The sequence below is a fragment of the Molossus molossus genome, unplaced genomic scaffold, assembly GCF_014108415.1.
Source record: "Molossus molossus isolate mMolMol1 unplaced genomic scaffold, mMolMol1.p scaffold_m16_p_22, whole genome shotgun sequence".
NCBI classification, from domain to species: Eukaryota; Metazoa; Chordata; class Mammalia; order Chiroptera; family Molossidae; genus Molossus; species Molossus molossus.
The window spans coordinates 14,442,568-14,456,926 of record NW_023425358.1 but is presented as its reverse complement, the minus strand read 5'-3'; the positions used below and the strand labels follow the sequence as shown (position 1 = coordinate 14,456,926).

The window sequence follows — 14,359 nt, the reverse complement described above, 5'->3', positions numbered from 1 at the left end:
CGCCTTTTGTGGAAGGAGCTGCTTTGTCTTTTCTAGGAAACCATCTGGGACCGGTCTTTGGGGGAGGGGCGGGGGCTGCTGAAAGCAGTTGTCTTCTCGGGAAAAGTTGCTAAGACCAGCCCTTCCTTTCCCAGGATCTGCTTAGAATGTGATGGACGAACGTAATTCTCCCCTTATTTGCGGAACCTACGGGACATTCCCACGCGCTTGCTCCCTTTCTAGCTCCGGGGATTCTTCCTGTATCTCCAGGTGCCCTTCCCCCACGAAAGAGCTCCCAGAACTCAGCATTGCCATTCGTAGTGTTAATTCCGCAAGCTCATGGCGACCGCAGTGCCAGGAGGGTGTTTGTCCCGCCTCCCACACCTCCCTCCCTGGAGCTCCCTCCCGGCTCCATCTGGAGCTGGGTGCTCGGTTGGGCCTCAGGGGCCTGCTCGGGATCTCCTTTACATGGTCGGCTGCGAGTTGAGCGGCCTCCATGGAACAGCAGTCCAGCGAGGCTGGGGGGAGGCTGGAGGAGCCCCTTCCAACATGGCCCACCCCCACAAGCTGCCGCTGTCCCCCAGAAAGACCCCTGGCTCCCCCACTTCTCATGATCCTCTGGGTGGGAGGTCAGGAGATGGGCTGCTACTTAAGCCAACAGGTTGTGGGGCTGGGCAGAGCAGAGGAAAAGCAAGGGCGAACGGTGGAGATCCCCGGTCCCAAGGCTCCCGGTCGGCTTGGCTCTGAGTCTGTTTAATTCGTTTGCACGGTCAAGGGGAGATAGCGCCCCCGGAGGCCGGCCGGCAGGTGGACCCAGCCGCGGAGACGCGCATCAAGCTCCACAGTCCAGTGCCCAGCCTCCCCCGAGGGCCGTGGCTGACAGGAGGGGGCGTCCGAGCCTCTTCTTGGGGCCTCAGGGACATCCTCAGGAGGAGCCTGTAGGAGAATTGGAGGAGAGTGGCGCTATCCCCTGCTCCTTGTCCCTCCTGCCAGACTCCAGGCTCCCTCATGGCCCCTCCCCAGAACCACACAAGCCAGGCGGATGGACACTTACTGCCAGCTGCGGGGACGGGACAGCTGAGATGACGTCTCTGGGGGCAGGTCTAGGAGTGGGGGGGCCAGGGGGGCCGTCCCCTTCCCAGTTGCTGGCTGTGGACGTTCTCCATGTCCTCTAGCCAGTCTGACCTCCACTCCCACAGGGGCAGGGAGAGGGTGGGGGGCAGGAAGAGGTCGTCCCGGGGGGAGGGAGGCGATGAGGCACCTGTGTGTGGGGGGGTAGAGATATTTATGAAGGGTCAGCCTTCACCCCTGGGAAATAGCTTAGGGCAGAAAACTTGGGGCCAGTTTAAGGCATACACCCAACCTTAAACATAATCTAGCCCCAGTTTGGCCCCTCAGTCCCAGGGCCACCAGCTCCAGCCCCAGGGACAGGAAGACAGTCCACTAGTTTCTTTAGAGGGACTATCTCGACCTGGCCTTTTGCCCATACTCTCCTGCTCCCTGGCACGCTCTTCTCCCCCCGTGGGAACTCTGCCCTGGGTAATCCTTGCTCTCTCATGCACCACAAACCTGGTTGTTGCTTGGGGGCCTAGGATAGAGTTAGGGTTCATAAGATGGGTAGAGGGCATCTGCTAGAGCAGATGGGGCGAGGAACACCAAAGGGGCACCGGAGCCCTGACTGCCCCTGTTGGCACGGAGGTCATGGCTCCACTCTACTGGACACGTGGAGCCCAGCTGCCCCTCCCCACAGCCTCAGACAAGGCCAGAAGAAGGACCCGGGAGCACAGCAGAGGGAAGAGAGAAAACAGAACTTCCCACAGTGAGGAGGAGTCTGGAACACTGGGCTAGAGGAAATGACAGAGGCTGGGGGCCACCTTTCCGGAGACCCACGCTGGGTGAGCGGGGCATCCCGGAGGTAAGGGGATGGATGGCAACTGGCTGCCTCCAGGCTCCAGACTTGAACAGTCTGTCCTTGTTCTCATGGGCGACCTTGGGCAAGCTAATAAACCTGTTTGACTTCCAATTTCCTCATTTGGAAAAGAATAAAGAGCATTCCTCATAGAAGCCTTATTATTGAATGTATGCAAAGTACTTATCATAAAGCCTGGGGTGTAGTAGTCATTTAATAAAATCTAGCTGTCTCAAGGACAACGCAAGGAAGACCACGATTAGGAAGCTTTGCCTCTCTCTGGGAAGAAGGGGGTCTTACAGGCGCTGTGTCCACTCCGAAGGGCGAGGGTGACCGAATGTACCTGTGAAGACGCAGTCTGCTTCCCTGGGCTCCAGGCCAAAGCCAAGGCTGTCCACGGCCACGGCCAGGGCCCGAGCGAAGTGGGCATCCGCAAGGAAGGAGCCGTCGGAGGAGCTGACGAGGCTGGCTCTGGCACTGGGGGCATTGTCCTCAGAGGCTGAGCCCCAGCCATTGGCCAAGGAGCCCTCGCTGGGGGTGGGGGTGAGGCAGGGCCGAGGTGGGCACAACAAACTCCCCACCTCCGACCCCACCCCTCCCCCAGCTCTGCCCATGTCTGCTAGCTCCGCAGCTGTCGGAACGCTGATGTACCCATAGGTGCTGGGGGGTGAAGGAGCCCTTGGCATAGGAGAGACACCATTCCTAGGCAGAGGCAAAGTGGGAGACCGGGTGATGGTTGAGGCGGGTGAGGTGGAAACATTCCATTTGAGGAAGGGGGACGAGGGAGGGACAAGCACACCCTAATTCTTCCGTTTTCACTCAGGCTACTCACCTGGGGGTCTCCTCACCCTCACTGAGCTCCAGGCACAGGGCTACCTCCTCAGGAGTCAGCACACTGTCCTGATCCTCCCCCAGGGATGACAGTGAAGAGCTGGACAGGCGACTGGAGGTTGGGCTGAGACCAGAGAGGGAGGAGGCCTGGCGGCTAGAGCGGCTGGAGCAGCTGGAGCGGCTGGAGGGGCTGGAGGGGCTGGAGGGGATGAAAGTGGGAATGGGGGCTGCTGACAGTGGGAGGGAGGAGGGAGCTTGGGGCTCCACCAGCTTCCTGATTGGGGCGAGACAGAGATGGCAGGCTGGTTAGTGCGCTTCACCCAGCCCTGTTCACTGATGGCCAGCCCTGCCCAAGCTCAGCTAACACCCCTCACCCCACCCCAACCCTGCTTTTGAACCCCATGCCCTCTTACTGGGTCTGTTGATTCTGAGTGGGGGGTTCATTGGAGGAGAGGGGTGCTGGCGGGACAGGGCAAGTCGGCTCACTGGAGGAGCTGAGGAACTGCGGCCCCAGGGCCCGCCAGGCCACCAGAGCTCGGGGCACAGCTCCTGGGGAACAAGAGCCTGGGCATGAGAATGGCAGGACCCCCATCAGCTCAGACCCAGCCTGCCCCCTTCTCTCCCCTCCCCTCAGCTTCCTGTCCCGATACCCCAGCCATCCAACCTCAAGGACAGGTGAAGCCAGCTGCAGGGCCTGGTGGGCCCCTGCACCTCACCGCCTCACTATCTCTCACCTGGGCTTTGGGAAAGGTTCTTGGAGCCTTTACTCCCCAACTCCCAGGCCCAGAGCTCCATGGGGTGGCTGGTCCGGAGCAGTGGGGAGCTGTTGGCCTGGTGCAGCTCTGCAAAGGAAGAGTCAGCAGTTGAGGGACAAGCCTGGGTGCCCTCCAGACCCCAACCACAGGCTCCAGCTTCAGCCTTGTCGTTCAATTACACTTTGGGGCCCCTGAATGCAGAGAAACGAGGAACAAAACTCCCTCCGTCTTCTCCTCCCTTTTCCCACCTCCAGCCAGGCAGCTGTGACGGGGTGGAAGGAGCAAGCACTAGGCTTGGAGTCCACAAATGGGCCCTCACAGCCCAGCCCAGCCACGCGGTAGCTGTGTGAACTCAGGTAAACCCATTAACCTTTCTGAGCCTCAGTTTCATTTGCAAACACTCACTTTGGGTGACGGTATTTCCAATGACATAACAATAGATTGGAAAGCTCCTGGCACCTAGTAGCTTTCTTGTCCTTTACTGTTTACATTCCCATCTCCTTGAGCTCTACATCATCACGTGGTTTCTCTTCTCAGTAATTTTCGCTCTGTGGAGACATATGCTCCTTCTTTCCTTGGAAAGAAGCTATTACTGTCCATTTTTCACACTATGAAAATCTCACCTGGTTCTGGCTAGCCCTGCCCTGAGAAAGCTGAGTGTCTCTCGCCTGGGGAGGTAGCTTGGACTGTCCAGTTGTGCTGAATGGGTAAGACGGAAACAAGTAACCCAAGACCAGGCAAGGTGCCACAGGAAGAGGAGCTTTAGAGTAGGGAGATGTGTGGTCTCACCCAGAGAGGCAGTCCCCTGCCCAAAGATAGTCAGTATTTGTTGACTAAGTCAGTGCATGATGGTGCCATTAGAGACGCAGATGCAATCACGTACACAGGAGATTCGCAACAGGTGAATCACATACAGGATGGCAGCGGTAGCACTTAGAGACAAGGCTGAGTGAACTCTGACAATGGAGAAGCTGAGGTAACTGAAAGAATAGACCCAGCACACACAATGCTTCCTGGTCCGGCCCAAACCCAAATGGACCTTAGTTTAAACCAGAGAGGAACTGGGTAACAGAAATAGAAAAGAATAGATTTTCCCCAAGACCAGGCACCAGTGCAAAGGAGGAAAGAAACAGCCTTCAGATTAGTGTCCCATGATCAGAAGCCCAGACCAAAGACCAGGCAGGACCCTGGAGGCAGCACTGACTAGTCTGTCTGATCTCAAAGACCTGGGGGCCACCATGGGCAGATCAGAGCGGGGATGAGACTAAGACCCCATCTGGGCCCTGAGAATCCAGGTGCAGTGGTCAGATTTTCTGAGCCACTGGGATGAAAACCCACACAGTGGCTGAACTTCACCCATCAAAGTTTGCTTTTGTACTTGGGCTGGTTTTTACGCATTTCCTTTAGTTGTCATATGACCAGGAAGGCCAACTGCAGGTGCTTCTACTCTGCTATCATCAGCTTTATCTTATCTAGTGCCTGGCTTCTTTTTTTTTTTTTTTAAGTTTTGGAATTAATATCCAATTTTTTTTTTTTTTTATTTAATCCTCACCTGAGGACATTTTTCCATTTTTTTGTTCAGATACAGTGGGAGGGAGAGAGAGGAAGAGAGAGAGAGACAGAAACATCGATGTGAAAGGAACACATCGAGTGGCTGCCACCCACACGACCATCCAGGGCCGGGGATAAACTGCAACCGAGGTATATGCCCTTAGCGGGAACCGAACCCGGGTCTCTCTGTACCGCATAGTGCCTGGCTTCTTAACTAAGCTCAGAAGTGGGGACACATGTTGGTTGGTTGATTGGTTCTATGGAAAGAGCCATACCTGTCCCAGCCCTTTTCATTTCTTCTAAAGGATTCTGGTACCAATACGCCTCCACCCACCTTGCTTGGAGATACTTGGATGTTAGTTTCAATGTTATTTGAATACACTATACAATAAAAATGTTAGGCCAAATCTCATTGGCCTCACCCAAACTGCAATAAATATTTGTCTGAATTAATGAGACTATGCAGTGTATGTTATCTGGCAAAGTAGGTGGAACTAAGAACCTGATATAATGGATGAGACACAGGAAAGTGCAGTTGTGCTAATGTCAATCATGGAGAAAAACCCCAACTAAGGTCAAATAATAAGAAAAAGGAATAAGAAGGCGAAGGGGAACAGGGGCCCCGAGAGAGCCTGCCAGTTTTAGAAAATGAAGAATCATCAATCCTGGGCTAGGGGACAGCAGCAGAGCCAACGCTGTGACTCTCTACAAAACCAGAGCATGATATTGCCGTCACTGCTGCGGCCCTGGGAGCTGGAGGCAGGCCACCTCCACAGTCCACAGGGGTCACTGTGGTCAACCTGTCCTGGGGCAGAGGTGGGGTGGGGCTGGGATGAGGAGAGACACCGGTGAAGTGAGGATCTAAACCTCTGCGGGAGGTTAGGAAGCTTCATCTCAGAACTGGACGCTTTCTTAAAAATTGACTGCAGAAAACTGCTCACCCTTTTCCAGTAGTATTAATGTTCTAAGAGGGGCTGGATGCCATATTCAAGGCCATGTCACAGACCAGGGGAAAGCTGGTTTTTAAATGAGATTTATGCAACCTCTTTTGAGTTGGTATTTTATCACCACTGAGAGTTTCTAATGCAATAACTTGGAGGCAAAGCTGGAAAAAATGCTAGTTTCACCAATATTCAGAGTCATAAAACTTTGGATATTGGACGAGCTCTTAATTACTCTGAATCTATATTTATCTTAATAAAAATTCGACTATAAACTTCAAAAAAATTGGCTGTTGAGTATTTGTAAATCTTACTAATCAGTGCAGAAGGCTCATGAACACAGCAGAGTGCGGGCCACTGTTCAGAGATGGGAGAGAGTCCGCGAGAGGATGGGATTTCCCAAGGACGCTCCCAGAGAGATTCAAAGCAGCCTTTGGGAGCAGCCCACTCTGACCTCAGATTTGAGTTCTGCAGCTTACTGACGTGGGATTTTGAACAAGTTACCCAATTCTGCTCCTCTTTCCCTATCTGTAAAATTAGAGAAATAATACCAGGTCAACAGGTTGTGAGAATGAAATAATATAAGTGAAGCACCTAACATAGTGGTTGCTAAAGAAACAGACTGGCCAGGCAGGACTCCCAGCTGGCTTCCCAGGGAAGGAGTATTTCCTTTCTGCCAAACTCTCCTGACTTCCAGCAACTTGCTGTGACTTTCCAGAGAGAAGTAATTATTTTTGAGTTGACTGCAGAAGCAGGGCTGATGACTGGTGTGGCCAAACCGAAACATGGATACCGTGTAAAGAAAAGCCGAGGCCAGCACACCCCTAGCTGAGTGCTTTGGCGGTGGGTATCCGCCAGGACAGGAGAATCAAGGCTGTGGGTGGGGTGCTCCCCACACCCATCTTCAAGGCTCCGGGCCACATTGCCACCACATCCCCACTCCTGGTCCCCCCTCCCTCCTGCTGCAGACTGGGTTGTCCTCCCGACCCTTACCCTGCTTCTTCCTGGCCTTCCAAGCCTCTGCGGGGGCCACCGAAAAGCGTGGGGAAGAGAGCCCCCTGCGGCTGCAGAGGCTGTCTGAACTGGGCCAGGGGCTGGAGAGCCGGGCCAGCTGGGATGGGAGATGCCTGACAGCTGGGGCCTGGGGGCTTGGCCGGGCCGGGGGGCTGGAAGGCAGCTCAGCGATGAGGGAGCCATAGAAAGTGCTGGTGTCGGGAAGCAGGGGCACACCAGGGCTGCGGGGATCCCAGGAGATCACTGCAATAAAAAAACAACAGGAGGAATTACGGTGAATTCATCCTGCCCCACATCTCCCTCCCCTAGCCCGCTGATCTCTGTTCCATTGCGAGGCCCTGGTCCCCACTGGGCATGCTCACGGGAGCGACGGCGGTCCAGTAGGTCCCGGGGCTCCACTCCCAGCCGGCTGCTAAGACTGCTACTGCTGCTGAGGTCCCGAGAGCCAGAGGTGGACCGCCAAGTGTCTGCCAGCCAGGGGGAGTCACTGTGATCCATCCTGTGGCAACGGGGAAGGGGAGAAGGGGCAGGAGAGATGGGGAATGAGAACCAGAGGGTAGCTGAAGTAGGTGAGGAGATGGTGGTATAGGCTTTATTCTGTCAACTTTTAAGCCTTCAGACTCCTTAAAATGCCTGATCGGATGCCTCAAACTCAGTGACCTTTCCTATCCTGGGATCAGAGGAAGTCCAAGTTGCCCAGAGCTAGGAGGTAGTAAAAAGACACAGCTGTGTGCTAAGATAAAAAGAACCTATATCTAGAGCCAAACAAACCCAGTTTGAAAATCCCCGCCAGCCAGCCACAGCCCAGCTGTGCACCCCTGGGAGGAAGAAGTCTGGCAGCCTCGCTAAGCCCCAGCTTCTCCATCTGTAAAAGTAACAACAGCTTCCATATGAGGCTGGTGCTGGAGCTGGAACCGGGAAGGGTGAGATCATGCGCTGGCAGAGCAGGAGCCGGCTGCGTGAATGCGTGAGTGCTGGCCTCTCTACCTCTAGTCGGCTTCCCTTTGGGGGTCGGGGGTGCTGGCTGCCCGAGTGATCTTCCAACGACAGATCAGACCAAAGCACTTCTCTGCCTGAAACCTTCAACGGCTCCCCATTTCCCGAGAGAGCCCAGCTGCCTAGCATGGCGAACAGGGCTCTTGTTGGTCTGGCTTCCAGCTCCCTAACCTTATGCTTTGCTCTGACCCATCTCACACTCTACGCTCTAGCCCAACTAAATGGCTTTTCTTTCCCTGTGAACACAGCGGCTATTTCTGGCTGCCCTCTTTGGCCTTCTCCTTCTTACTGTCAGGGTAAATGTAAAAGCTCCCTCCCCTACTCCCCACCCTAATCTCCGTGTGTACCTTGTGCCTGTTTCTGCATTGCCAGCTCTGGACTGCATCCACATGCCAGCATGGTCTGTCTAGACTGAGTTCCTGGCAGATGGAGACTGTTCTGAAGGAACGACTGCATCTCCCTCAAGGACAGGGATAAAGTCCCGGGGCGGGGGGCGCTATGAGGGGGCAGAGAAAGTTCAGGGCAGAGCAGTCAAAGCCCAGGCGGTAACTAGAGAGAAAGGCCAGTGAGCACAGAAGATGCAGGAACCCGGCACCCGCTTGGAACCTTGCTCCGAGCGGGGACATTGACAGCAGAGTGGTCTGGCTGGATGTGTCTGGCACACAGTAGGTGTTCGATAAACTTCTGTTGAAAGATGCAGACCTGGGATGTGAAACCTCCCAGAGGAAATCTAATGAGATAAAGAGCAGGAGCATGTGGACAGATAAAATGGTTACTTAGTGTAAAACTCAGCCAGTAGGATTAAGAATAATGCTTTCGCCCTGGCCGGTTTGGCTCAGCGGTTAGAGCGTCGGCCTGTGGTCCGGAGAGATCCGGGTTCGGTTCCCGCTAAGGGCACGTACTTCGGTTGCAGTTTGTCCCAGGCCCTGGTTGGTCGTGCGGGTGGCAGCCACTCGATGTGTCCCTTCACGTCGATGTTTCTCTCTCTCTCTCTCTCTCTCCCTTCCTCTCTCTCCCACTCTAGCTGTACAAAAAATGGAAAAATATCCTCGGGTGAGGATAAAAAAAAAAAAAAGAATAATGCTTTCTTTCCTAGTATCGTGTCTCAGAGCCGCAGACTTGCTCTGGCAGCCAAAACACACTCCGAGCGGAGGTACCTGCGACCGCCCAGTCACTGAGAACATCGAGTCTGTGATGTAGAGGCAGAGCGCCCTCTGCTGGCACTGTGGGTGAATTATTGTGAAGGAAAGGGCTCAGCAGGCTGAGTGATTTACTGAAAGCCAAGGCACTGCAAGGTGGACACCAAGTGTACAGAGAAAATGAGAAATTGGGCTGGTCCTCCCGTGCTAGCTATTGTCCACCCAGGAGAATGAGTCAGCAGGAAAGAGTAGTCAGTGTTATTAGTGAGAGGTTGGTGACAGAGCACAGGATAAGGAATTCCGAAGGCCGGCTGTGTTGCCTTGGGCAAAGTCACTTAAGTTTGTGATCCTCAGTTTACTCTCTGTCACCATTATTGAAAGAGAAAATGATTCTCACTTGGAGTTGAGGAGAGACACAGGTACCAGGATTCCACACCGCCTGGAGTCGGGAAGACGCCTCCCAATTCACTGTCCCAGCCCCACTAACGCTTGGTGCCCCGACCCCCTCACCTCAGGCCACGCCCCTTTCATTTCTCACCTGTGTTTGAGGATGGCGTCCTCACTGGTATATCTGTACAGACCTGAGAGAGGGCAGGAAGCAGGCTGAATCTAGAGCCCCCAGCATCAGGCTAGAGATCTAACCCCATAGTGTTCTCACTGGGCCCAGGGAGTCCTGACCACCTGAGTCCACTTCATTCTCTCACCTGGGCCAAGGTGCATCCCAGCTCGGCGCCGGCGGTGGACACACACAGTGGCGCCCAGCAGCAGCAGCCAGAGCACGACAGCCCCGGTGGCAATGATCTCTGGACGCCTCAAAGTGGCTCTCAGCTGCTCCAGGGTCCACGGACCATGGTCACTGTGTTCTCGGGTTGCTCGCTCCATGGTCTGCTCTGTATAGGATTTGGAGCTCAGGGGTCGGGGGGCAGGTGAGGCAACAAGGGTCGAATGGAGAACAGGGAGGAGCTGGAAGTGTGAGGTGGGAACAGGGAGAGAGGAAGGTGGGAATAGGGGCTGAGGGATATGGGTGAGACCAGTGGATTCCGTCCTCACCTAAAATGAGGCAGACAGGGCTACTGGGCTCCCCAGCCCCTGCACCGGTGACTGCAGCCACTTGTACACAGTAGGAACCTGGCGTTTGGGTGGCAATCTCCAGCTGGGTCTGCTCGCCTACCACTGTCCAGTTGGTTGGGGACAATGAGCTGTTGCCCAGGCTCCATACCTGAGGACAAGCAGGGGTGAGCAGCACCCCGGGGCACCTTCCCAGCTGCTGAGCCCTTCATCTGCAGATCAGACTCTGGTCCTCTGGTCATCCTGCCCTGGGATTGCCAGGGGACACTCCCCCCGCGTGCACCCATATTTCTAGTCCTGTCCTGTGCCCTACATTCCTGACCTCAGCCTCACTTTCCACATCTGTAAATTGGGGATAAGAACCCAGGTGGACTGTGAGATGAAATGAGATCAAGAAGGTAACTGCTTGGCAAGGTCTGGCAGACACTGGCTTAGCACCAGTAAGTGCCCCTTGCTCTTGGCACAGGTACATTTCTCAGTGCCCAGAGCGCCACTAGGAAGGGGTGTGTCAGCTTGCGCGAGTACCTGGTAGCCACGGATGACGCCATTGTGGTTTTCAGCAGGTGGTGGGACCCAGTTCACAAGGACACTGCCATTGCCAGGTTTTATGGTGACCTCCTGAGGAGGGGCACTGGGCACTGGGGGAGGGAGAGAGGCTCTAAGGAGTGCTGAGGGAGCCGACTGCAGGGCAAGAGCTGGGGTGGGACACAGGGTCAGAGGTCACACTGAGGAGAATGAGAGTCTGCTTGCCTGACCAGGGTGGAAGGGAGTAGGACCCACCATCCCCCCAGACTGCAGTGGGACAGTCCTCCAGGGCCCCCCAGCAAGAAGGGATGGAGGGTCTACTGTTGAGTTCTGGGGGCACCGGTCCCTGACCTTGCTCAGGCAGCCGCAGGAGCAGCACGTTGCTGTCAGGGCCTCGAGCCCGGCCGGAGGATGGTCTCACTTTGAACTCGTAGTCTTGGCCCCAGTGGAGGCCTCCAAGCTCTGCGCTCTGCCAGCCAGACAGCAGGGCCTCTGCCCACGGAGCTCCCTGGCCTCCGGGCACCGTCTGGGTCCTGAACAGCGCCGTGTAGGACTGAGCGGGGGCAGCAGGGCCGCTTACCTGGACAGTCAGGAGAAAGGCGAATTCTCATGACCAGTCCTTTCTTGAGCCCTGGACTGGCTCACCACTGGGTCCTGGGCCTCACCTTCCAACTGAGCCACACAGCGGGCCCGGGCTTGGGGCCCTTGGCGGGATCCGGTTTCAGCAGGGTCACATTTTCCAGCTGAATGCGCACAGCCAGCAGCTCCAGAGGCTCCTTGTAGTCCCGACGCTCTGGGGAGAATAGGGCTGGGACGGGCTCTCCAGGCCAGAGTGAAGGGATTGAGGAGCAGAGCATCCCTTCGCCTCGAGAACCCCAAACTCCCAGCTTTCTCAGGACTAGGACACTCCTATTTCCACTTCAGGATAAGAAAACTCCCCTAAAATGGGGTCCCCACCACTCTGCCGCCGATCCCCACATACCCTAACCTCAGCCAAAACCAGACCACACAGGCCTAACTGGAGCCCCCCACGTTGGCCCTGGCTTTAGTCACCCTCCCTTACCCTGGACAGACACCCTGGCTGCCCGGCTCTCCCGTTGTCCTGCACTGTTGTTGGCCACACACATATAGGTCCCTGCGTCGCTCTTCTCTGCTTTGCCCACCAGCAAGGAGCCCCTGGACACCTGTCGGGGCAGGTGCATTGTGGAGCCTCCCATGTGGGGAGGGGCTCGGACTGGGGAGGGAAGCTGAGGGCCTCACTGCCTCCCTTTCCTGAGTTCTGCAGGGCACTGGAGGCTGGAAGGTGGGTCAGGCCCTCAGGGTATGCCCAGCAGCGCCCAGGACAGGATGAAGTGCGGGGAAGGGAGCTACACTCACCATGTGCCGCCCTGGCTGGAGGGCCAGGGGTTTCCCATCCTTCCACCAGGAGACTGTGGGCTCTGGGTGGCCCCAGGGCGGCCCGCACTCCAGGACCACCTGTTCGCCCACCGTGGCCACTGTGTCCTGAGGCTGGAGCTGGAAATCCTTCTGAAGGACTGCGGGGAGGATGGAGGCTCTGCAGGGAGGCTCCCCTTGGTGTCTCCGACCACACCTGCCCCATTCTGCTTTTCCATGGACTGTCCCCTCGTCAGAGCCCCACCTCCCAGGTGTTCCATCCAGGTTCACGCCAACTCAGCTCTCTCCTCCTGTTTCCCCGGCCTGAGCCTCCCCTCACAGATAGCCCTTCAAACCGCCCTCGCCACCCAGGTGCGCCTCACCCCAGGCCCCTCCCGGCCTCACCAGCCACAGACAGCCGAGCACTGCGGCTCACGGCCGTGCCCAGCTTGTTGCTGGCCTCACATGTGTAGACGCCCAGGTCTGTGGGTGGGGCCTGGTCGTCATGGGCACGTCCCCGGGCAGGGGGCCGCAGCAGCAGCAGGGTTCCATCAGGTAGGAGGTGGTGTACGTCTGGGGGCACCATGCTCAGGGGCTGCCCATTCAGCAGCCAGCGGATGGTGGGAGGCGGCTGGCCTGAGGCTCGGCAGCTCATCTTGGCGGGGCCAGGGCCCTGGAGCAGCTGGTCCTGTGGGTGGACTAGGATCTGGGGTGCGAAGTCCTGAGCCATGCCTCCTGGGAGGAAAAGGGAGATAGAGCCCCATCTGACTACCAACAGCCCCCTCATCTGCCTTCTCTCATCTGGAGATCAATTCAAAGAGGAGAGGGCCTTTCAGACTCTCAATCTGTCTGTCTGTCTCTCTTTCTTACACACACACTCATCATCATCATCATCATCATCATCATCATCATCATCACCTCTTGTACCCCTACTGCAAAAGGGAGGCAAAGGAGCAAGGGTGCCTCTTCTTTCCCGGCCAGGCCTCGGGTCAAGGGAGCCTGGGCTAGGAGGGGGCGGCCACACTCACCGGCGCCGAGCAGAAGCAGGAGCGGCAGGGGCCACCGGACCCCAAGGAGGCCCGCTCCTCCGGAGCCCATGGCTGCTCTCAGGTCTGTTCTGGTCCCAAGCACTTTGTCCTGCTGCGCTGAGCTCACAGCGAGGGAAGGAGGGGCGGGCGGGCTGGTGGTGGTTGTTTGTGGCTGAGACTGCCCCAGAGGGAAGCAGCTTTGAGGAAACCGATGCTTCCTGCCTGGCCCTCGGTGCCTTGAAGAACTGGGAGGAGCCCAGAGGAGAGAAACTCTCTGACCTTGTCCCTCTAGCCACACCCCTGACTCGAACCCAGCCCTAAGGTTTACCTTGTGATAGACTGGGATTTCTTAAAGGTAATCCTCATACTAACCACAGCTCTAAGCACAGCCTTGATCCTTTAACCCCAAGCCTGTATTAAACCTTGAATCCCCATCCTTATTCTTTTGCTTCCAAGTGACCCTCACTAGAATGGAACAGAAACCCAGAGGGGAGATCTCAGGCTGAGGAAGTTCAATGGTTAGGGCAGTCACTCCTTGGTCTGTTCTCCAAAGACAGAAGGGGCGGCGGGGGGCGGGGGGAGGACAGAAAATAGGAAGAATCCAGAGGCTCTGGAACAAGCTGGAGATGCCCACCATGTGTTCCTATTCAGCCACAGAGACACATGAAATAAGCTCTGGGAGACCGTGGGCACGTTCCTTAATCCCTGCAAGGCGCTTATCTGTAAGTGGGAAAGGTAATAGTACTGTGTACCTTGGCAGCTGGAGCAAGAATGAGATGAGCTAAAACATAAAGCACTTAGTACAGTAACCTAAGGCCCTACGTATACGTGATTAGTAAGTTTAACCAACATTGTTATTTTTATGCACATCCTGTCACTGAAACTACTCAAGCATCTTTGGCAGGGATACTTGTCAGGCCCTGGAATGCTGGTTTGAGTCTGGTCTTGAAGTCTTTCCAGCCCTGTCTGCTGTGGACTGGCCTGCGTCTTCCAAGCCTCCAATGTCAGGACTCACACCGTTGCTCCCCAACCCCCTCCCTAGAGAGGCTGCCCTTTCCTCTGAGCCCACCTCCTGTTTACAGGTCTCTTCCTTCCAAATCTGGAATCTCAGCCATTTCCTGGAGCTGGTCCCGGAAAGCCAAGGCCCAGCTCTGGGGGCTCAGCGGAAGACTGTCCAGCCTTTGTTTCCAGCTGTTCTTGGCCAGCTCCTCTGTGGGGCCCCTAACCCAGCTGACTCCCTCCCTTCCTC

At 56.1% G+C, this 14,359-nt stretch overlaps 1 protein-coding gene across 1 annotated transcript; it reads right to left on the bottom strand.

Moving 5' to 3' along the window:
- Positions 1 to 1,082: 1,082 nt before the first annotated feature.
- On the bottom strand, positions 1,083 to 13,180 carry ROBO4 (roundabout guidance receptor 4). Its single transcript, XM_036277263.1, has 17 exons — positions 13,111 to 13,180; positions 12,488 to 12,817; positions 12,086 to 12,243; positions 11,772 to 11,892; positions 11,374 to 11,501; positions 11,060 to 11,288; positions 10,709 to 10,821; positions 10,166 to 10,334; positions 9,820 to 10,005; positions 9,654 to 9,696; positions 7,343 to 7,479; positions 6,960 to 7,223; positions 3,454 to 3,561; positions 3,133 to 3,268; positions 2,721 to 2,993; positions 2,232 to 2,590; positions 1,083 to 1,240 (listed from the first exon to the last, which is right to left on the bottom strand). Exons 1-17 carry the CDS (start codon positions 13,178 to 13,180, stop codon positions 1,083 to 1,085), a joined length of 2,982 nt encoding a protein of 993 aa, XP_036133156.1.
- Positions 13,181 to 14,359: the final 1,179 nt, after the last annotated feature.